General features: G+C 40.5%; 1 protein-coding gene across 2 annotated transcripts in view; it reads left to right on the forward strand.

The window, feature by feature from the left end:
- The first annotated feature begins 12757 nt into the window (after window positions 1–12757).
- The window catches only part of EED (embryonic ectoderm development), a 29063-nt gene continuing 19388 nt past the window's right edge, over window positions 12758–22432 (forward strand). Inside the window, exons 1-3 of one of the 2 annotated variants that reach the window (XM_028126788.2) lie at window positions 12758–13160; window positions 18121–18273; window positions 20259–20351. In XM_028126788.2, the coding sequence (XP_027982589.1) occupies window positions 13047–13160; window positions 18121–18273; window positions 20259–20351 (360 nt within the window). In that variant the 5' untranslated portion in view covers window positions 12758–13046. The remainder of the gene's footprint in view (window positions 13161–18120; window positions 18274–20258; window positions 20352–22432) is intronic. The other variant, XM_028126789.2, reaches the window with a different exon arrangement.

The raw sequence follows: 22432 nt of genomic DNA on the forward strand, positions 1-22432 counted from the left end.
TATTTATTTAGGGGCACCTGGGTGGCTCTGTCGGTTAAGCATCTGCCTTCAGCTCAGGTCATGATCCCAGGGTCCTAGGATGGAGCCCCACATCGGGCTCCCTGCTCAGCGATGAGTCTGCTTCTCCCTCTCCCTCTCCCCCGCTTGTGCTCCCTCTTTCTCTTTCTCTCTGTCAAATAAATAAAAACTTTAAAAAAAAGATCTTATTTAATTATTTATTTATTTGAAAGAGAGAACACTTGCGTGCAGGGGCGGCGGTGGGGGTGGGTGGGTTGGAGGGGCCAAGGGAGAGGGAGAGGGACAAGCAGGCTCCATGCTGAGCGAGGAGCCCAATGTGGGGCTTGATCCCATGACCCTGAGATCATGACCTGAGCTGAAACCAAGAGTCAGATGTTCAACTGACTGAGCCATCCAGGTGCCCTGTTTATATTTCTTAAATATCTCTGGAAACAACCCCTTACTTTCCATCCATCTTCATTGGCACTGCCTTATTCCAGGTCTGTAGTGTTGCAATCGCCTTGGAGCTCACCTCCCTGCCTCCAGTCTTACTGTCTGATGTCTGCCAAAGAGAAGACTCTGGCCACCCGTTACTTCCAGACCAATGGCATAAGGCTTTTCACCATCCGGCTCCTTCTAAATGAACAAGATACCTATTTATAAACCGTACACCCAAATATTAAGTGATGCTGTGGAATCTTCCTCTCCAGTGACTAAAATACAAATGTCCACTCTTTAGGGTACCTTCTTCCTGTTATGAAGGAAACCGGAAAGTTGAAGTGGCAATCATAAGGTAGTACTTAGTAAGCAGAAGCATTGTATAATCACTAGGGAAATGTCATGCTGGCTATAATTGATCCCAATAAACTTTCCCTTGTCCACAATAGAGTGTGCTTTTCTAGTGTTTGGAATATAGCATTTGCATCCACTGGATTATCTCTGCCTCTCAGACTTCATTAGGGAAACACCAACAAAAATTTATTTTCCAAGCTAATTCCCACCTCTTCATGAAGACTTCTCATATCTCCACCCAGTTAAAATTATTTACTGCCCTACCTGTCCTATCATAGTACTGTATTCTGTGTTGAATATTTCTACTATAGGACTTGTTCGTATTTTCAGCACTAAAATGACTTATGAAGGTTGCTTTCTGCTAGAAAGCTGCAAGTTTTAGTGACTAAAAGGACCAGCACTTGGGTCAACCAGGTCTGGGTTTGAATTCTGATTCCTTCACTTACTCATTGAGTGGCTTTTGTCTAGTCCATTGTGTCTCTGGACTATACAGTTGCCTTATCCATAAAATGTAGGCAGGATGGTCCTAGCTTCATAAAGTTATTGAGAGGATTCAATGTCAAGCTACATAGAAAGTACTTTGCATAGTACTGGACACATGGAAAACACTCAATAAAGTAGATCTTACTGATCATCTGTGCATTCAGTGTGGCAGTGAGGAATCCTATGTCTACGATAGGATCCATTATAAATCCTTGCTTTTCTTCTTAGTGGTTTATCTACTTTGGAAACCAAGACTATTTTACCTTTCAAAATATTTTGTCCAGGGCACTGGGTGGCTTAGTTGATTAGGTGTCTGCCTTTGGCTCGGGTCATGTTCCCAGGGTTCTGGGATCAATCTCCTCCCTCTGCCCCTCCGTGCCTCCACACATGCTCTGTCTCACTCTCTCAATTAAATAAATAAAATCTTAAAATAAAATAAAATATTTTGTCCATTATTTAGTGAGCAGACTTTCTCAGACAGCTAGAAGTACCCATTTGGCTTACCTCGGTCCCCCCTACCAGACTTTTAAGTTACTAGAGGAGAGGCATGAGGTTTTAATTATTTTTGAATCCTCAGCATCTAGAAGATGCCTGGCAAACAGCAGGCACTTAAAGGAAATGTTTACTGAATGAATAAACTTCTACAAATTATTTATGAGACATTTCTGATCTTATCATCTAGACCAGTGGTTCTCAAAGTGTGATCCCTGGATCAGCAGCACAGACATCACATTGAGTTTGTTAGAAATGCACATGGAGTTCTATCTCTTGATTGGATATAAATTACAGGAGTGTAGGTCTATGTCAAACTCATAAACCTGGGAGTGCCTGGGTGGCTCAGTGGGCTAAGCATCCAACTCTTGATCTCAGCTCAGGTCTTGATCTCAGGGTCGTGAGTTCAAACCTCATGTTGGAGCCTACTTAAAAAAACAAAACAAAACCTCATCAAACTGTGTACTTAAGACTGGTGCATTTCACTCTATATAAATTAAATACCAACAAAAAATTAAAATAAAGTATTGCCATTTTAATTCCTTCTGTATAAGTCTTATCAGCAGATTTTTTTGCATATCAATCTTAAGATGTCTACAAGGTCCTGTGTGATCTAATTTCCCACCTACTTTTCTAGACTTAATTGTTACCACTGCTCCTGTCACTTTTTCAGTCCTTCACCAACAATGACCTTTCAGTTCCCCAAAGGCATATATTCCTATCCTGCCCCAGGGCCTTTGCACTTGCTGTTACCACTCCCTAGGCATGTTTCTTTCTTCCCTTTCACCTGTTTAACTCCCATTCTTCTTTCAGCTCTCATTCGTCTGTCTGTTCCTCCAAGAAACTCTCATTTATTATTAAATCTCATTTTATTATATGTGTCTGTGGAACCTTTTCTAGGGCTGCTGGGTACACTCCTGCAGGTTGTTCATCTAAATAAGGGTTCCCAGCTGAAATGATAGTAGATGAAATCCAATTTGTGCTCCACTCACAAAGCCTTGCATATGGAGCAGGGCTGTGTCAGTCTGGAAGGCTGCTTTTTTCTAATTCATCAGAGGCATAGTCTGCTTGCTAAACTCTGCCTACTCTGGGTTGTTTCTGTCTATGGGGACACCTTTTAAAAAATATCACACAAATACTAAAAAGGATAGCAGCAGCTCTGACCTTATTCTTCCCCTTTATAGTACTTATCACAGCTGTAATTTTACAATTATCTGTGTGATTACTTGGTTAATGTCTGTTTCCCCCGCCTAGACAGTAAACTCTATGACAGTAGGAAAGTGTCTGGTTTTGCTTATTATCAGATATTCCCAACACTGAGAATAGTGACTGACACATAGCGGGTAATCAGTAAATGTCTATTAGACGCATGAGACATTTGGCAGGGAGGTTAGATAATGTTTATTTTTCATTTTCAATTATATACTTAAATTACAAAGTAATACAGGCTTATTATAAGAAATTCAAACAACAGGGAACCGTATAAAGACAAAAATGAAACTCTCTTTCCCCGTCAGTCCTATTTTTCAGGTATAACTGTGGTTAATGTTTGACATGCATTCTTTAAGATTTTCTTCTGAGCATCTATAATCAAATTCATTCAGTTTTCGGGGCGCCTGGGTGGCTCAGTCGTTGGGCGTCTGCCTTCAGCTCGGGTCATGATCCCAGGGTCCTGGGATTGAGCCCTGCATCAGGCTCCCTGCTCAGCCAGGAGCCTGCTTCTCCCTCTCCCACTCCTCCGCTTGTGTTCCCTCTCTAGCTGTCTCTCTCTCTTTGTCAAATAAATAAATAAAATCTTTATAAAAAAATTCACTCAGTTTTCTTATTTTTTTAAAGTGAAAATGCAACCCCACTCTATCGTTCTGTGACTTGCTTTTTTCACATTTTCATAAATAGTTGAATTTTTTAACATCATTTTAAAGTTTATTTCATTATTATTTTTTAAAGTAGGCTCCACACCCAGCATGGAGCCCAACGTGGGGATTGAACTCACAACCCTGAAATCAAGACCAGAGCTGAGATCAAGAGTCAGACGCTTAACCGACTGAGTCACCCAGGTGTCCCAGTAGCATCATTTTTTTTTTAAGATTTTTATTTATTGAGAGAGAGAATATGGTAGAGAGAGAGCATGAGAGGGAAGGTCAGAGGGAGAAGCAGACTCCCCGCTGAGCAGGGAGCCCGATGCCAGATTCGATCCAGGGACTCCAGGATCATGACCTGAGCCGAAGGCAGTTGCTTAACCAACTGAGCCACCCAGGCACCCCTTTTTTTTTTAACTAGAAAAACAATAAAGTTATTTTGTTTGGGGGAATAAAAATGATCAGCCGGGAGAGAACAAAATGAATGTATGATCTGAGTGGCCCAGTGAAGAGAGGCACAGGGCAGAGACTTCCTATGTGTAGGTCACCATAGTGGCGATTACAGGTGGGAACACAGACATGCCCAGTCACCTTAGGAAGTTGATGTGTCCTGTTCTCCCCAAATCTTCAAACCCAAAGAGGGACTGCTAGAGATCAGCCTGGGGCTAGGAAGGCCCAGACACTGGGCTCTCGGCTGCTCCCAGAGATGCCTTCCCTGTGCCAATACACTGGGTCAAGCAGGACAAGGCCACGAAAGGCTGCTGTTTGGGAGGCCACCTAGCTACATGCTTCCCTGGGCTCGCTGCAATCCCTTATGAAAAGCACCCAAGTTCCTTTTTCTTTTCCTCCCCTGCTTCTTTTAATTGTCATATTCCTGGAGCAGGGGCTCTGTGAAGCATCAGAAATGCTTCTGGAGCCTCATGAGAACCCTCAAGAAGGGCCAGCTGGTTCTCATTGCCCCTGAGTCCTGGAGAGAAGCCAAACAACAAACCTGTCATCGTGTCTGCCCTGCAAGGCAAGAAGATCGGTCTGGCTGCAGAGACCCATGCCCCAGGGAGCCAGAGCAGAGCCGTGCCTGCCTTGAGAAAGCCATGTATTTCCTACGGAGAGAACTATGAAGAAACTGAGCAAGAAAGTAGAGCCCCTTGCTCTGGCAGATCCCTGCACAGTATTCCAAGCTGTCCCAGTCCCTGCACTGCAGAGCACACCCCAAGGTGGTGACTTGTCATGTGGTTCGGGCCTGGGGCTGCTTCCACAGGCTCACTGTCCTGTCCTCTAGGAAGTCCTTTGAAAAATTCGGTCATGGTTAGCCTTTTGGTTTTTTCTTTTCTGGTAATAAAACCCACGCTCTGTGCAGAAAATTGTAAAATGGCAGGAAGGTACAAAAAAATATCAATGACTCATAACCCCATTACCCTAAGATGGCTTCTCAGTATCTTCATGTATTTCTTCCATTGTCTATAGGGATGTGTACATATTTTTAACAGGGTTAGGGCCAAAGTCTATACAGTGTTATATTATGCTTTTTTTTTTTTAAGCCAGTTTCCTGCGGGTTTTTTTTTTTCAATATGTCTTTTAAATGACAACATAAATAATATTAGAAGATCCCATGTATTATGCCAGGTACGTACTAGGGGCATTAAATATATTATGAAGTAGATATTACTATTATCTTATTTCACAGATGAAGTAACCAAGTCTTGGAAATGTTCAGTTTCCATCCCAGGCCCCACGGGTCCCACAGGTGGGGGGCTGAGCTAGCAACCTGCCCCTTGGGCTAGTGCTCCCATCTGCCCTCCCCTCCAGTCCTCTTCAGAGAACACTCCTAGCTCTCCAGGGGCTCTGCTTTGCTTACTAGAGGCCTTTACTGCTCCCTTCAGGGAGCATCCCTGAAATGCAGGTGCTAGAGACAAAGGAGCCACATTCTGCTGGAAGAGCCAACGCTGATTCCGACGATCAGAGAAATAGTCTGAGCATGAATTATCCTAATTTAATGCCTGTATCGAATGATCCTTTCTACTCAAAGCATTTCATGCCTTTCTCTAAGACACCCATGGAAGCTAGAAAAAATTGCCTCAAATCATGCAGCAGCTCAGCAGGCGATGCATTCACCCCTGCCCCAGCAAACCTCTAAGTACTGTGATCCCTCTGTCATGGGCTGGAGTGCAGGCCCCAGCTAAGGCAGTTCATTCATTTCACAGGGCCTCTGGAGATGTCACAGAGATTTAAAGATGGCCACCTCTCCACTTGTGTAGTTATTCAGAAGTGGAAAACTCTGATGTCTGTGTAAGTCAGACGTCAGCAGACTTTCTCAGTGAAAGAGCAGGTATCAAATATTTCAGGCTTTGAGGACCATATAGCTTCTGTCAGCTCTGTGTTGTGGCACAAAAGAAGCCATAAATAATATGTAACAGGCATGGCTGTGTTCCATCAAAATTTTATTTAAAAAACAGGTGGCCATCAAACATTTGACCCATAAGCATGGTTAGACTGCTGGAGGGCAGCAAAGAGAAAGGAGAGGGAGGGAAGGATCCCTCCAAAGGGCAAGAGGGGAAATCCCTCACCCTTTCGGGCAACAGCAGTCCAGCTGGTTCCTCCTGGGGCTTCAGATCCTCACCGAGGAGTAACCTCGGTCAATTCCCCAAGGAGTACTAGAATTGGTCCACAAAGGGCAAGTCCTGAGAAATTTCTGGAGACTCTGGGAGCACGCCGGCTGGCAAAGGCTCCCCACCAAATGCAGGGTCCACCAAATGTGTGGTGACACCATTAGGTGGAGGCCAGCGGCTCAGGTGGTGAAAGAATTCACCTGAACAAAGGACATAGAAGTTTATTGAATTCACTGCAAGGGGACAGTGGGCAGACAGCAAAGGAGAGACTGTCTGCCAGGTGGTGGGGGGCTGTAGTGAAGGGGGAAAGGTGAGAAGGCATGGGAACCTATGAATTTTCCTTTTTTGGTACCTGTGCCCAGGTGTAAGTAACCCATTGGTCAGCTAGGGTTTATGGTTATTTTGAGGTGATTTGGCTAATGGGCCTGTTTGTATTCAGCCTGGTGGTCAGTGTGGGCCCTTTTACCATACTCAGGTTTCCATTGCCCGAGTTGGTTGCCTAAAAGCAGCCTCTACAAGCTATAATTTGTCAACCTTTGATTTTATGGCTTAAGTCTTCCCTAAAAGCACCTAGATATTGGATAGATTATAATTTACATGCAAATCACTTAAATTTTAGAGCATAAGTTCATTTCTGAGGGGTTGACCTGTTTTTCTTCACTGGTATAGGAACATAATCTTTCAACTATTAATCTAAAGTCTTGGGGAAGTACAGGGAAATCAGAGAATGTTTTGCCTTATGTTGTAGTTGGTCAGTATTACTAACAGATGAAAGGGGAAATATTTTACAGATCCATAGCAACCAGAAAAGAGGATGAATCAGGCTGAAGGAAAGAAAACATTAGGAAAATCAAAAAGAGAGTGTGAAGAATCAAAAATGTTATTAATATAACCAGGCAGTTCCATTTGGCTTCATTTAGCCAACTGAGGCAATGGGCAGCTTATCCAAATGAGAAAACAAGGGGACTTGACAGGTCTCATTGGTAATGATAGGACATCTCCTTTCAGAGGCTTTAATTGAGGCAAAGATATTAAGATCACATACATTTGGGCCATTTGGAGAGAAAAATGCCAGGTAAGCTATTGATGAGAAGTTGAATTGCAGTCTAGGAATATCTCACACCTGGGGACATGCTCTACACTCCTCACTCCATCTTCCTGACTTCCTTCATTCACCTGCAAAGCTGGGATGAGGTAGCAAAACCCCATCTACTCCTGGATCTGGAAAAAGCCCTGCAGTGTGCTCTTGGGCATGGGTATGCTGAGGCTGTTAACACCCCCAAGAGAAGAGGGGTCCCCTCCCTCAGCTGGAGAGCTTTAGAAGAAGCAGGTTGGGGACAGGGTTACACTGAGTCAGGCAAGGTCCCGAGGATTAGAATGGCAGGGCTAACAAGAATCCATGACTATGATGGCTATACTCCAGCACCAGCACCTTCTTGGGAAGAGCTAGTCTGAAAAGGCAGGCACAAATTCTACATGAGATATTTTTTAATGCTGGAAGAATATTTGGCTTTTTGAAGGCACGGACTGTGTCCTATTTTTCCCTCTTTAATCCCCACACCCCCCACGCAATTACCATAATGCTTTGCACGTAAATGGCATTCAGTAAATTCCTCCTGATTGATTTTACAGTGTTCAAAGAAGCCATATGTTCTGTTCATAGAAAACTGTATCTGCAAGCATATGATTACACAGTGCCTGAGTGATGATGAACAGCTGCTATTTATGAAGCAGAAGAGACAAAAAAATGTTGAATGAATGAGAAATAGACTTCAACTGAAATGGGAAGGATTTAATTTAGCTTTTGAAACTCATTTCCTGATTTGAAGCTTACATGATACTAGAAGACAATATGAAGGGAGGCTGTGAAGTTTCTTTTCTTTATAAATAAATGATCTTTGAAAGTTTTTCAAAATAAATGAACCCTTTATTGGAAGGCTAAGGGCTATTTCTACCTAGTGTTTTCCATAGTCTAATGAGAGGTTGTTTTTTTTTTTTTAATAGGGTTTTTGAAAAAAGAGAGAGGGAAGCAAACCATTAGAGACTCTTAATGATAGCGAACAAACCGAGGGTTGATGGAGGGAGTTGGGTGGGGGATGAGCTAAACAGGTGATGGGCATTAAGGAGGCATTTGTGATGAGCGCTGGGTGTTATTTGTAAGTGATGAATCACTAAATTCTGCTCCTGGAACCAGTATTACCCTATATGTTAACTAATTAGTATTTAAATAAAAATTCGAAAAAAAAATAGGATTTTTGGCATGTGGGGGATCATTTTACAGAAAGCTGCAAAGATAGTACAGAGACTTCCTGTATACCCCTCACTCAGCTTCCTCATTGTTAACATTTTTTATTACCATGGCACATTTGTCAAAATTAAAAAACTAAACTATGCTCATAACTATTAACTGAACTCCAGGCTTCATTTGGGTTCCCTTGTTTCTCTAGTTGTTTTCTTTCTGTCCCAAGTTAGGTAGCTTTTTAATGTTCTTTGATAGTATTACAGGAATTTTCTCCATAGGTGCCCACAGTTCTTGGTCACCGGCTTCGTAGAAAGAGGTAGACCAAACAGAGTGGTGGACAGCAAAGCAAGGTTTATTGAGCCACAGCAAAGTGATAATACAAAGCTCTAAAAGAGGGAGGGGAGCCGAGAGGGCTGTCGCCAGAATGTCTAAATCCTTGGGGTTTTTATGGGTTTGTTGGCAGGCTGTTTTAATCTGATTAACCCTCCCTGTGCCTATCATCCAATCAGGTTTTTCTCGCCTATCATACGGGAAAGGGTGGAGGGCTCCTTCCAGGGTGGTGTAAAATCCTTTTAAGGGTGGTTTCCTCTTAGGGCTGGGGGGGATTGGGGGGGGGGGTTGTCCCTGCCTGCTTGCCTTCCAACTATTCTTCATAAATAGTGTATAAAAGATTATGTGGTCTGAAGACCAAGCTCTGTGAATAGAATTACATAAATCTAGAGCTGCCTAAGTTTTTCATCCTGAGGCAAAAGCACTTTGGCTTTCTAACCAATCAGATATGAATATGATCCCTAGCTTTGCCACTTTGAAGAGCTGTCTTTGGGCAAATTGTTTAATTACGCTAAGTCATAGTTTCCACATTTGTAAAAATGTGGGTGGTAAGACTTCTCCAACTGTAATGGTTCCTGAAATCCCTCACAGTAATTCAGTGTTGAGAAACTTATGATTTTTAGTTAACTAGTCTTTTGTATTTATGAAATTAATACCATGATGATAGCACTCCAAATAAGAGACATGATATTTTACATATGTTAGATTAGTGACAAAGACTATCCTCTTGACCAAACTGTAGTCCGGCTCCTTTGAGCCCTCTTCTCAAGCAGGCCTTGTCCTTCCGTCCTGTCTTTGGTCTCCCTAGTCCAGTTGTAGCAAGAATCCTAGAGAGAATCCCCACCCTTGATAGCTGATCAAATTTATTCCCCACCCTGGATATCGATTACCGAGGCAAGTCAGTTTATAAAGAATCCTCCTACCCTGAATGTTTCGTTTTATTAAGTTTTCATCCATCCCCTACCTCCCCACAGGGGAGGAAAGCCTTTCCCTCTACCCTCCTAGGTTGGATAGCTGAGTATATCAAAGGTAGGAGAAAAGGTATACAAATTTATTAGTTTTTAATACAACATGCACAGGGTCACCACAGGGAACAAAAAGTGAATACCCAAAAAAGCACTGAGATTTGAGCTTATACCATCTCAACAGGGGAAGGGGTTGGAGGATGTATGTCACACAGGGGAGAGTAAATGATTTTTAAGATTTTATTTATTTATTTGACAGAGAGAGACACAGCGAGAGAGGGAACACAAGCAGAGGGAGTGGGAGAGGGAGAAGCAGGCTTCCTGCTGAGATACTTGATCCCAGAGCCCTGGGATCATGAACTGAGCCAAAGGCAGACGCTTAACGACTGAGACACCCAGGCGACCCTAAATGACTTTTTTTGAAAGATGAATGGGCCCTTACAATAGGTGGGAGATCTGTTTGTGACAAAGTCTCTCGGAGTGTGGTGTGACTTCTAGTCTCCAGTGGTTAATAAGAGTCGATTTTCTCTGGTTGACGAGACTCCTGGAGAGGGGATTTATGACAGTTGAGCTCCTTTTGGAGGATCTGTCTTTAGGCAGATAAGAGGAGTTCAGAGAAAGCCTTTTCAAGTGACTTCAGCTCAAAATAACCAATATACCAAAGAAGCATATTGTGGGTGGTATGTCTTAAACTCCTTTATCCCCAACTCTTCTCCTTGATTATAAATCTCCACTTGTCCTTGCTGCATTTCGGAGTTGAGCCCTATCTCTTTCCTACTGGCAATAGTTTTTTTTGGCAATAGTCTCAATACCTATTACAATAGTCCTAAATAAAGCTCCTTACTACTTTAACAAGTGTCAGAATAATTTTTTAACATTGGTAATAATGAGCATTAAGTAATTTCCATTATTATCCCTGTCTCATCAGAAAAAAAATTTTTAAATATTCCTCCAAGTTTTAATAAAATTCTTTAAAAACATTTTTGCTTTGTTACAGATAAATGCATACTTGGAGGCATTTTCCTTCCGTGTGTGTCCTTTATTCAAATGTTCAACAACTTTCCTAATTTTATGACCCGAATTTGACTCCCACTTTCTAGCTTCCACTGATCCTAGACACACAGAGTAATTTGGGTTGGAAATGTTCTAGTTGACTATCCTTTAATTGTAGAGCGAAGTTTCACAATCTTCTCAACAGACAGGGGAAGTATGTCTCTGCACATGAATATACCATACTAAGCACATCTTAATTTCTCAGTGGCTGACTCCATACCAGTCTCATCTCTTTCTCACCAACTGAGGAATACCTAGCACATTAGAAGAGTTCAGTAAATAACTGCAATTATTAAGACCTGAACTTTAATTTTTTTTTAGTTTCCTTATTTTTCCTGAGTCTGCATTGCAAAGACCTCTTATTCTGCCCTACCTTTGACTTACCTTCCTTTTTTTCATCCTCAACTGAGTTCTCTCCTGGTTTCCGAAGGAAAAGTGGCTCGCAACCTGCAGATAATGAAACGGATATTCTCCCTCTTAAGGCATCATGCAGAAGTAACTCAAGCACACAAGAATTTTATGGATGGGACACTATACAGGTTATCCATTGGGTGATGAGGTCTAACAGAAAAAATTTATATTATCAAGTAGGTGCTCAAGAAATGTCAGGCCCCTTCCAATTTCCTCATTTTTACAGATGAGGACAATGAAGCCCAGGAAGATAAGTAGTCACAACTACAATCTACCAAAAAGGGGGTGAGGGTCTGGCCGTTATTTCTTGTCATGGTTCTCCTTTTCCTGCTGCTTATTTGATTATGTGACTCAATGAACCATCTAACAAATCCACAAGGTTTGCCGACTATTACTGGACACCTGTCAAGCCCACAGATAGAGTTAACACTTAACAGAAATAAACATTTTGGTGAAGTGTAACAGTTTTGTTGCCCTTCCCTAAAATATTGTATCTGGTATGTTCCCAAATTCTGTCTCTTGTTTTAAGTCTCACAGTCTTATACGTAGTTGGAGATAACCACTGATTTTTAGGCCTTGGCATTGTTCAAGGCCTTGACAATTTTTTAAGTTACAAAGAGCACTTTAGGGGCGCCTGGATGGCTCAGTCGCTAAGCCTTCCGCTCAGGTCATGATTCCACGGTCCCATCAGGTTCTCTGCTCCAGGAGAAGCCTGCTTCTCCCTCTCCCACTCCCCCTGCTTGTGTTCCCTTTCATGCTCTGTCAAATAAATAAATAAAATCTTTAAAAAAAAAAAGGCACTTTAGGCCGCAACTCACTGGAGTCTAGAATAACTGCAGGATATTCCTAAATTAAATGATACTCAATATTGGCACAATTGTGTGAGAATAATCATTGATTGAAATAAATATTCATCAGATTAAATATTCGTCATGAATTTAAAAAGCGTCCAGACGCTATGACTTCGTCGTGCTTTGGAAATCAATTCCCAGCTACGGAAACCGACGGAAGACTACCTGGTTCAGCAAACAAGATTTCAAAGAGGAGGGGCCCGGGGAGGCGGGTCTGGACAACCCAGCGCGAGAATACGCCCCAGCGCATGCGCACGTCTTAGCTGGTAACTTCCATATCCTAGATGGGGGAGGCCAGTGAGTGGCACTGTACGGTTTTTGAACTCCTGTTCACAACGAAACACTAGATCTTCAACAGTTCCATGACTAATGTGAGACTGTTGGCCTCCGAGTTCAAGATTAAGGACACTTGGCATACGCCGCTAAAGCAAGAGGTGACTTCTCGTATCTTCCCCCATCCCCTGGAACATCGGTGGTCTAGTCCATTCCACAGACTTTCGAGTCCTGCAGCGGGTCGGGGATCGAAGGATTGGGCCGATTGCGGCTGAAACGTCTTTGGAAGGAGGAAGGGGGTGAGGGGGCACCCCTTTGAGTTCCGCCTCTTTATCGGGACGGCAGTGGGGGAAAGGGACGTACGAAATACTGCTCTTGATAGCTAACGGATCTCACTTCTCCGTGCAAACTGCCGGGAGGGCGGCGGGAAAAGGGCAAGACGGGAGCAGGGAAAGGGAAAGAGCCAGGAAGCTGCGCGGGAGGGCGCGCACGCGCGCCCCTTTTTCAGCAGTGTGGCGGGGTCGCACGCACGCCCGCCTCGGCGGCTGGGCGCGGTTTGCGACAGCGGGGGGAGCGGTGGAGGTGGCGGCGGCGGCGGCAACTTTGCGGCAGGCTCCGGCCGGGCTTGCTTGACGGCGGTGTGGCGGAGGCCCCGCCCTAGGCGGCAGGAACCTGGAGGGAGGCGGAGGAATATGTCCGAGAGGGAAGTGTCGACAGCGCCGGCGGGAACAGACATGCCTGCGGCCAAGAAGCAGAAGCTGAGCAGCGACGAGAACAGCAACCCAGACCTCTCTGGAGACGAAAATGTGAGTGCAGCCCAGAGCAGTGTGGACGGGACTCTGGAATGAAAGTTTTAAATTCTTTTTAAACTCGGCGTGGGGGCGGACGGGCTGCGGTGGGGGGAGGGAGAGGTGTCACCCTCAGGAAAACGCGGGCGTGGAAGAGAAAAATCGAACTTGCCTCTGGGGATTTTGAGCAGGGGCCGAGAGCAAGCAGAAACTTGGCGAAGGAGAGTGGTTTAAAAGAGCGTGGTGGGCGGAGGGTCTGAAGGGGTCTGTTCTGAGATCCTTTTTCGTGGTTGGGGAGTTACTGGGCCTTTGGGAGATTTTGGGAGAGTGCGGATATGAGATTCCAGTAGTTTAAAAGGCAAGTTAAGAGGTTTTTCTGAGAAAGTTGGAGGAGCACGCGTGAGTTGGCGACTCTTAGGAAGGAATTTAGGGATTGTGTCACTTTTCGACCTTTACAGACCGTTCAAGAGGGGAAGAGTAAGTAGGTCGTCGACTTAAGGGGTTTGGTGACTCTTCTAAAGGTGGGATTTTATGTCTGCTACTGTCCTGTGGGTGGAGATGGGGTGTGCCTGACAGTCAGCTTTTCTTCCGGAGGAGAATTGAAGAGGATCGTCTTATGAATCGGAGGGGGAAACCACCTTTGATGTAATAAGAAGAGTCGGTAATTATTTATAGTTTTTACTCAAATAAAGAGGATGACCTGGAAGATTTTAGGCAACAGTGGTAAAGATCTTCAGGTGTGGACTCGTGGTTTCGCAAATGTAAGGTATTTTGGAATCAGATTAAAAAAAAAAAAAAACTCCGAAATGGATCCTCGGTAATCATCTAGTAGGTAAGTCGCCAGTCACTGAAGTGACATTAATTTTCGAATAAGGTTAGCAGTGTCTTGACAATTCATTCAAAGTTATCCAAATGTGAACCTCCTAGGATATCTGAATATACTTTTAAATCTTTATAAAGTTTTGGGGCGCCTGGGTGGCTCAGTTGGTTAAGCGACTGCCTTCGACTCAGGTCATGATCCTGGAGTCCCGGGATCGAGTCCCACATCGGGCTCCCTGCTCAGTGGGGAGTCTGCTTCTCCCTCTGACCTTCCCCTCTCTCATGTACTCTCTCATTCTCTCTCTCAAATAAATAAAATCTTGAAAAAAATAAAATCTTTATAGTTTTGTAGGAGGGTGATGTAAGTTGTTCATTTTCTCAGTTTGGCTAGTTATAGGAATAAACGCTATCTTCACCCAGTTTCTAAATTCTACATCATTACTTCACTAACAAGCATATATATGGCATGGTGTCATGACCAAAATTTTCATTGAAGAGATGAGGAAGGATTTTTGTGAACAGAAGAAAGATATTTGAAAATGTCAGTTTGTAGGATTTGGACTTGAAGTTTCTGGAAAGTGTAGGTGTTGAATGTTACTTTAATCTTTCTCCTGTTTGTGCTTCTCAGTCTTATATATTACTTTCTAATAACATTTTTGACCCTCTTCATTTCAGTCCTTGGAGGCTGTTTTATTTCTGCTTTTAAAAATTTTTTCTGGGCAGATTAGGATAGCAATTAGGAGTACAGATTGGATCCACGTGTTAGGTTAAAATTCCTAATCTGTTTACTGGTTGCTTGATCTTGAGCAAGGTACTTGATCTAATTTCCTTAATTTCTTAGAAATGGGGATAATAATGGTCTTTATCTCAGTATTTGTGAGGACTAAATGAGATAATACAGATAAAGTTCTTGAAAGAGTCTCTGCCCTAGAAGTACTATACAAGTGTTAATAACTGTGAAGACTTTTGCTTCTGGCCCTAGCACAGACTAAATAATCAAGCAGAAATGTAATGAAAATGTCAGTAATCTCTTTAGACTGAGGAAAATTTCAGGGGACCAAATAAATTGAAAGCCTTTTTGGTAGACCCTTAAGAGGATATATTCTTTGCATTCTAAAGCAGTTCAGAACCAAACAGTGGATTATGCCTTTGAGTTTACTCATTTGTATAGGGACTTTAACATTTTAGTTCCTTGGACACCTCAGTGAATCTCAGGTAGCCTTCTCAGAACATTTTTAAAACATATAAAATACAGTGTTTACACATAAATATACATAAAATACAGTGGTTACAAACAAAATAAAATTATGAAATATGTTATAAAAATGCTTTTTAGAACAAATTTAAGATTGCTTTAATATAAAGTGTTTAAGTAGCTAATTTGCACACCCAGCATGGGACTCCAACTCACAGCCTGGAGCCTGAGAGTTCCATGCTCCTTGGCCTGAGCCAGCCAGATGCCCCAAGTGCTTCTGTATTATTACATTAAGTAACTAGATCTAGCAGGGGGTCTGATAATAATGATGGGCCTAAGACAGTTTTTTTGAGATCTGCAACTACTAGAATATGATATGAAAATACTTGATTTCCCTGATGAGAAAGTCACAACTACAGTAATCTCACGTATGTTACCTTTATTTAATGGAAGTGCTAAATTTCATTTAAAGATGATGAAAATTAAGTGGATTTATTTGGCTATTTAAGTTCACAGGCCCTCTGAATTCCACCCAAGGACCCCAGATCTAGGACATAGGTTAGAAGTAAGCAGTGAGGAAAGACAGTAGAGAACTCTAGAAAAATGGGTTCAGAGAAAGGTAATGGGCAGTGGTCATACTCTTGAGGGAACTGAATAGTGATGAGAAGGCCAAAAGCAAGTGAGGAAAGAATGTGGTGTTGGAGCTGGGAGTTAAGGTAATCTAAGCAATTACTACTATGAATGTGAGTCAAAAAATTGAAAGGACATATTTTAAGTTCTTTGTATATGTATATGCCATTTTATTGAATTTTTAAAGGTCTTATGATTTGCAGGATATTTAGGTTCTTGAAGAGTATTAATGGTTGCTTGGTAGAGGGCTGAATCTGAAGACATACTTCGCTTAAGTAACCTATGGCAAGATTAAGGGACAAATTACTCCCTATTTCCTTGTTGGGCAAATGAAGATGGTAGTGCCATATCATCATTCTATACCTTGAGAAGGGGCCAAGGTGGAAGTCAGCCTATACACAGATACTCAGCAAAGGTTTGATTTTAATTTAGAGATAAAATTAAAGCATTGTGACGGTTGCATTTCCATTTGATTCTTTGGTGATTTTCCTTTGGAGGAGATGGGTAAGTTAAGTGGTCAGAGTTAAAAAACAAAAGTGTTTCGTGTGTTTTCTTGATTAGCAGTTGAATTTTGGGCCAGAATGTAAAGAAGCTGGTGAATAAATATCAGTTTTATTATTTTACTTCTCTAGTTTTAGAGGACAGTTTTCAGAAAAAGGTAAGTGAAACATGTTAAATGTTTATTTTACACTCAGTGAGGGAATGGGGCAAGTGTGAGTCAAACAATATACATTTATATGCCAAAGGAATGTAGAGGTGAAATTGCAGATGGAGACCACAAAGTTTTTTCCAGAGTGGGAGGGAAGACATTTTGAGCTTCTGCCTTTGGAGACAGAATTTACACAACTATCAGTCATTCACAGTATAAAATGAGTTGTAAGCTTGGTCAAAGGCAATGAAGAGGGCTGGAATCTGGTTATGTGGAAAGGTGTGCTATAGATAATGCATAGTTTTTCACTGAAATACGGTTATTTTCTACACTAGGTGTTGACTGTGTTAAGCTGTGAATGAAGAGTGGGAGAAATAGATATAAACCATGATTTCAGCCCAGGAACCGAACTTTTAGAATTTTACATTACATTAAATTACAGTTCAAATATTGAGCACTACTGTGTATTATCTATCCAGTTTTTTCATCCTAATCGATACATTCCAGAATAATTAATGTATTTTTCTTAAAAGGTAGGAACCATTTGAAACTTTGAAAACCACCCCCCAACAACAGCTGTATAATACTATACTGTTTTTAGGTGAATTTGTATGAATTTTTTATATGCTTTTTGACACTCCAGTTAACTTTTCATCTTCTGTAAATATAAAACTAGGAAGCAAATCATTTAGAAATAGCCCCTAAGGTGGTGTTTCCTAGACTTGTTCTAATAGATGTTAACAGGCATTCCATGAAAAAAGGCTTCTTCTGGAATGAATTTAGGAACTATTGCCCTAAGGCGATAGGTTTAAATAAATCTCTTTATTCCAAAGAAGCACTGGAATATGTAATCAAAGGAGGTAGTTAAACCTTAGATTAGAGGGCCACGAATGTATCTTGTGGACTGGAGATAGCCTATACACTAAGTGAATTTTCATGGTTTCCTGCAGTCATTTCTACATTTGGAAGGATTTTACTTTAATTATAGAGAGTTTCTGGAATTCTATATGAGTATCATTATTACATGAGAGCTGTGAGGCAAATGTCATTTGTAAATAGCACAGAATATGTAGGATTTTTTAAAAATTCTAAATGGTTTGTGTTCTAATTAAGCGGAATTTGAATAACAGCATTTTCAGAAACTACATCTAAAGAGGCACCAACATTCCGTCATCCTCAGAGGCCCATTAACCACTGTACTCCAAACTGAGCAGCATTCAAGTGAATTATGAAGACATGTAGTTCAGTCAGATTTAGGAGTCACAGCTTTGGTTTGAATCCCAGCAACCATAAGTAGCAAGAGACCACTTAAGCTCTCTAAACAACACTTCCTTATCTAACAGTAAGGAGCTGTTCCTATCTTCTGTGAGGAGCTGTAAAGATGAAATAAACCAGTGTATTAAGGTGGCTGGCATAAACAGTGCGTTGTTATTAAAGGCAATATTATTCTTACCATTATTCTGATTAGCTTTTTTGATTATATTATTGCTGAAATATCATAAATCCTAATGTGTAGTTGGTTTGCTTTTTATCCTTATTTGGAGACAGGAATATATTTTTCCATTTCTTGCAGAATATATTAATTACTACTTTAAGGTCAATCAGCAGCTACCCAGCACAAAGTCATTTACTGCTACATACAGTATTGTTGTTTCATGTAATTTTTCCTAATTTACTGCTTACAGGATGATGCTGTCAGTATAGAAAGTGGTACAAACACCGAACGCCCTGATACACCTACAAATACACCAAATGCTCCTGGAAGGAAAAGTTGGGGGAAGGGAAAATGGAAGTCAAAGAAATGCAAATATTCTTTCAAGTGTGTAAATAGTCTCAAGGTATGTGCAGAAAGACAGATCCTACGGGCTCAATGCCAGGCTTCAGAATTAGTTCTCAGTGGTAAACATTTTTTGCTCAGATACTTTGTCAAGTTTAAAATATTTTAAAATTAGAGTACTTTGAAGGTTTTTTGTAGCATAAACTGCATAGTTAATACACTCCATTTGTTTTAGATTTTATCATTTTGTTTTAATTTAAATGGGTAATACCTAGTAGTACATAATGGGTTTTCTTTATTTGTATTCAGAAAAAAAGATTTGGGATATGTTATTCTTCATATTTTGATAAAACTTTAAAAACAAAGTCTCTTCCTGATACCTCTTAATAAAAAGAACTGAATGTGACCCATAAACTTTCAGTCAGCATAAATTGAAACCGATGTCTGTGCAGTTTTTAAATATTTAATTCTTATCATTTGTGTTACTTGAAATTGTTTTCAAAGGAAAAGGTGTACATTAACATTTTCTTAATAATCAGTATTTGGGGAAAACAAGGTTTTGGAGTTACTTAAATTACTGCTTCCTCAATAGCATTTTTATTTTAAAAAGGATTAGTGATATTTAAAATGTTTTCCTTTACATATTCATTTTCTGTTTTTTTTAATTTGGGAGTATTTTTCTTATACTGAGTAAAAATATACATTGCATTATCTTACAGATATGTAAGTTAGAATCTTTTCTAAGTATCTGAATATACTTTTAGGTAAAGTATTCAGGAAGCATTAGAGGCTCTGGCTATATGGAAATTATTTTCCTGTCTGTAGCAAAATACATTGCTCAGTGTGTCAAATTATATTCTCTTAAAAGGAAGGGAATTTATCTTAGTATATTAAAAAAAGGCAAAGTGTCTACATTATAGTTTTGTGTTAATATTAGTTATTTTCACTTATTTTTAGATAGTAATAACTTTGTGAATAAAAAGTGAATACTGTTGACCCTTGAACAACTTGAGGGTGCTGCCGCCCCCACTCCTGTGCAGCTGAAAATCCAAGTTTAACTTTTGACTCCCCCAGAACCTAACTACTAATAACCTTCTGCTGATTAGAAGTCAGTAACATACCTTACCAGTAACATAAAGTCGATTAACACGTTTTGTGTGTCGTATGTATTACATACTGCATTCTTACAGTAAAGTAAGGTAGAGCAAAGAAAATGTGAAGAAATACATTTGCAGGGTTGCCTGGGTGGCTCAGGCAGTAAAGCATGTGCCCTCACCTGAGGTTGTGATCCCAGGGTATGCTCCACAGGGAGCCTGCTTCTCCCTCTCCCTCTGCCTACTTGTGCTCTCTCTGTCAAATAAATAAATAAAATCTTTTTTTTTTTTTTAAGAAAGAAAAGAAAAAATATGTTTACAGTACTGTATCCAAAAAATCCGTGTTTAATTGGCTCTGTGCAGTTCCAACCTGTTGTTCAAGGGTCACCTGTACTTGTATTTTATGCACCTCCTTATAGTGGTCCTGATAACTGAAGCTACAGTCCTTTGCTTTCCCTGGTCCCCACTGCTCAGGTATTCTTGTTCATTATGAGACTTACTGGGATTTTTTTTCTAAGGACCCAAATTCAAGATTATTTGAAATTGTTTTATAGCAATAATAGAAGTGGTGATTTGAATGGAGTCTAGTATGCTTCACTTTACAAGGGAGAAATTAAACCTAATAAAGTTTAGTGTTAGAGGTGCTGTATTAATTCTTGGTGTATTTGTTCATTTCCTGTTTGAGAAACATAAGTTATGTCCTTATGTCCCAAGAGATTAAATGCATCTATAACAATTATCCAGTTTAATTTTGATCAGAAGAATATGATTGGGTTTAAGAAAATAGAAGGCAAATATCAGAGTGTTTTCTTAGATGAGTGCTTGTTACCTGACCTCTGATTTAAGTAGTGGCCTACATTTTGAAAAAAAAGTTGTGAGGGGGAAATGGTCAGTTCACCATTCTTTTGTCTCTAAAGTATAGTAACTTTTCTATTTTATGATTATTTTACAGGAAGATCATAATCAACCATTGTTTGGAGTACAGTTTAACTGGCACAGTAAAGAAGGAGATCCATTAGTGTTTGCAACTGTAGGAAGCAACAGAGTGAGTGTTCAGGGGTCTATTTGGCATTTGGCTTGATTATTAGACTCGGGTGTTAAAATATTGCAGTGTAATGATTTTGAAGTAAATTTGGCATAGCTAATTTAACAGTACTCCTTATGTAATATTCTAGAAATTGTCATTGTTAGAACCTAGTATTCACTCCTGAAATACATCTTTATTTCATATATTACTGCCAGTTTGTTTATATTTTGTCCTTATTTATTTTGTGTGACTGAAAGAATTGACTCCTATTTTTGGAAGCAGTTTTAATAGTTGTCTGTCATTCAAATTAGGATATAAAGTCTGTAGTTTCTTAAAAATAATAAACTTGCTTAGTGGCTCTCTGTAAATGCAAAGCATAAATCCAGTGGCTTTATATATTTATTGAAAGTATTTTAACTATTTGCGATAAACATCTGTTAGATTTGTTTTTATTTAAGGAAGCCAAAAGTATCTTGAACTGAGAGAAGTGTAGGGAGGAAGCATGCCGGCACATTTTAACATAAACTACTGTTTAACTTTTTAGTTAAGCCAGTGGCTGAACTGGTGGACTGCAAAGACTTATTATTCTGTTCACTTCTAAATAAATGGAGAACAGGAAGAGTCCTTAGTGCTTTCCTGGGAGTCTTTGGAGTTAGTTATTGAAATCACCTCAGGGAAAAATTGTTCTCTTAATTTTGCATTAGCCGACATTCTGGTTATCCATTAATACTGTACTAGGAGTTATGAGGAATAACGTAGAAATTTATTGTTGTATTTGGAAAAAAAACAGAGGAGATAGACTAATTAGGTACACGTTGGCAACAAATAACAAGTCATTTCCTCTGCCTTTAGCCCAAGAGGTGAAGAGGAGTGAATCTGAGAGATGGTACATACATTGTTACTTTGAGTAAAATAAAATTTTATGCTTCTTTATTAGTTGTACTAAGTTTCTTAGGCAATAAAAGAATGTGGTTTTTTGGTTTTGTTTGTTTTTATTAAAGATTTTATTTATTTATTTGACAGAGAGAGAAAGGGAACACAAGCAGGGAGAGTAGGGGAGGGAGAAGCAGGCCTCCCGCTGAGCAGGGAGCCTGATGTGGGGCTCTATCCCAGGACCCTGGGACCACGACCTGAGCCAAAGGCAGCTGCCTAATGACTGAGCCACCCAGGCGCCCCAAGAATGTGGTTTTAATGCACAGTTTTCTGTATTTTTGTTTCTCAGTGTTGGTATTCTGTTCTCAAACAAAGTTAACTCCTAACAAGGGAGTTGTCAGCTCAGTATTTTTCAAATCATAACAAGCACACATACATCCATTCTGGGCTAGATCCTTTCTATTACTGTTTTCTAAAAAAGTAAAATTTGGCTTTAGGTAATTTCCTGTAAAACTTCCTTTAAGGAGGGTTAAGGCTCTGGTGCTTTTACTAGGTCGTTGAAATCCTGAAAATTTGAAACTTGGCTATTGCACTTGGTAACATGGGATAACAGATTTTCTTGGGTGTTTAGCCAAATGTGACTTGTGACATGTAGTCTGGTTCTTAAATTCTTTGGGGAAAAAAAATTCATGGGGAAAGTGATACAGGTTCAAGAAAATATTAGGTTATTTTTTCCTAGTTGGGAACATAGTGCATTAATTAATTTGAATCTACTTTTAAGACATCACTGTAAACCGGGCGCCTGGGTGGCTCAGTTGGTTAAGCGACTGCCTTCGGCTCAGGTCATGATCCTGGAGTCCCGGGATCGAGTCCCACATCGGGCTCCCTGCTCAGCGGGGAGTCTGCTTCTCCCTCTGACCCTCTTCCCTCTGCTTCTCCCTCTGACCCTCTTCCCTCTCGTGCTCTCTATCTCTCAAATAAATAAATAAAATCTTTAAAAAAAAAAAAAAGACATCACTGTAAACCTAAGTTTATACTTCACTAACTTGGCCATGATAATATCAGAATTAGTTATAATTTGTGCTTCGGTGTCCTTATTTAAATTAAATGTTCAGGCATTGTAATAAAAAGTATCCGTAATTTCATTTAAAATGACATGGAAGGCCATTACATAGTTTATTGAATTATAAAAAGTTCTGTTTGGACTTTTTTTTTAAAGAAAAAAG

This window comes from Eumetopias jubatus, unplaced genomic scaffold (assembly GCF_037043125.1).
Source record: "Eumetopias jubatus isolate StellerSeaLion01/CBP00866 unplaced genomic scaffold, mEumJub1_p1.0 scaffold_13, whole genome shotgun sequence".
NCBI classification, from domain to species: Eukaryota; Metazoa; Chordata; class Mammalia; order Carnivora; family Otariidae; genus Eumetopias; species Eumetopias jubatus.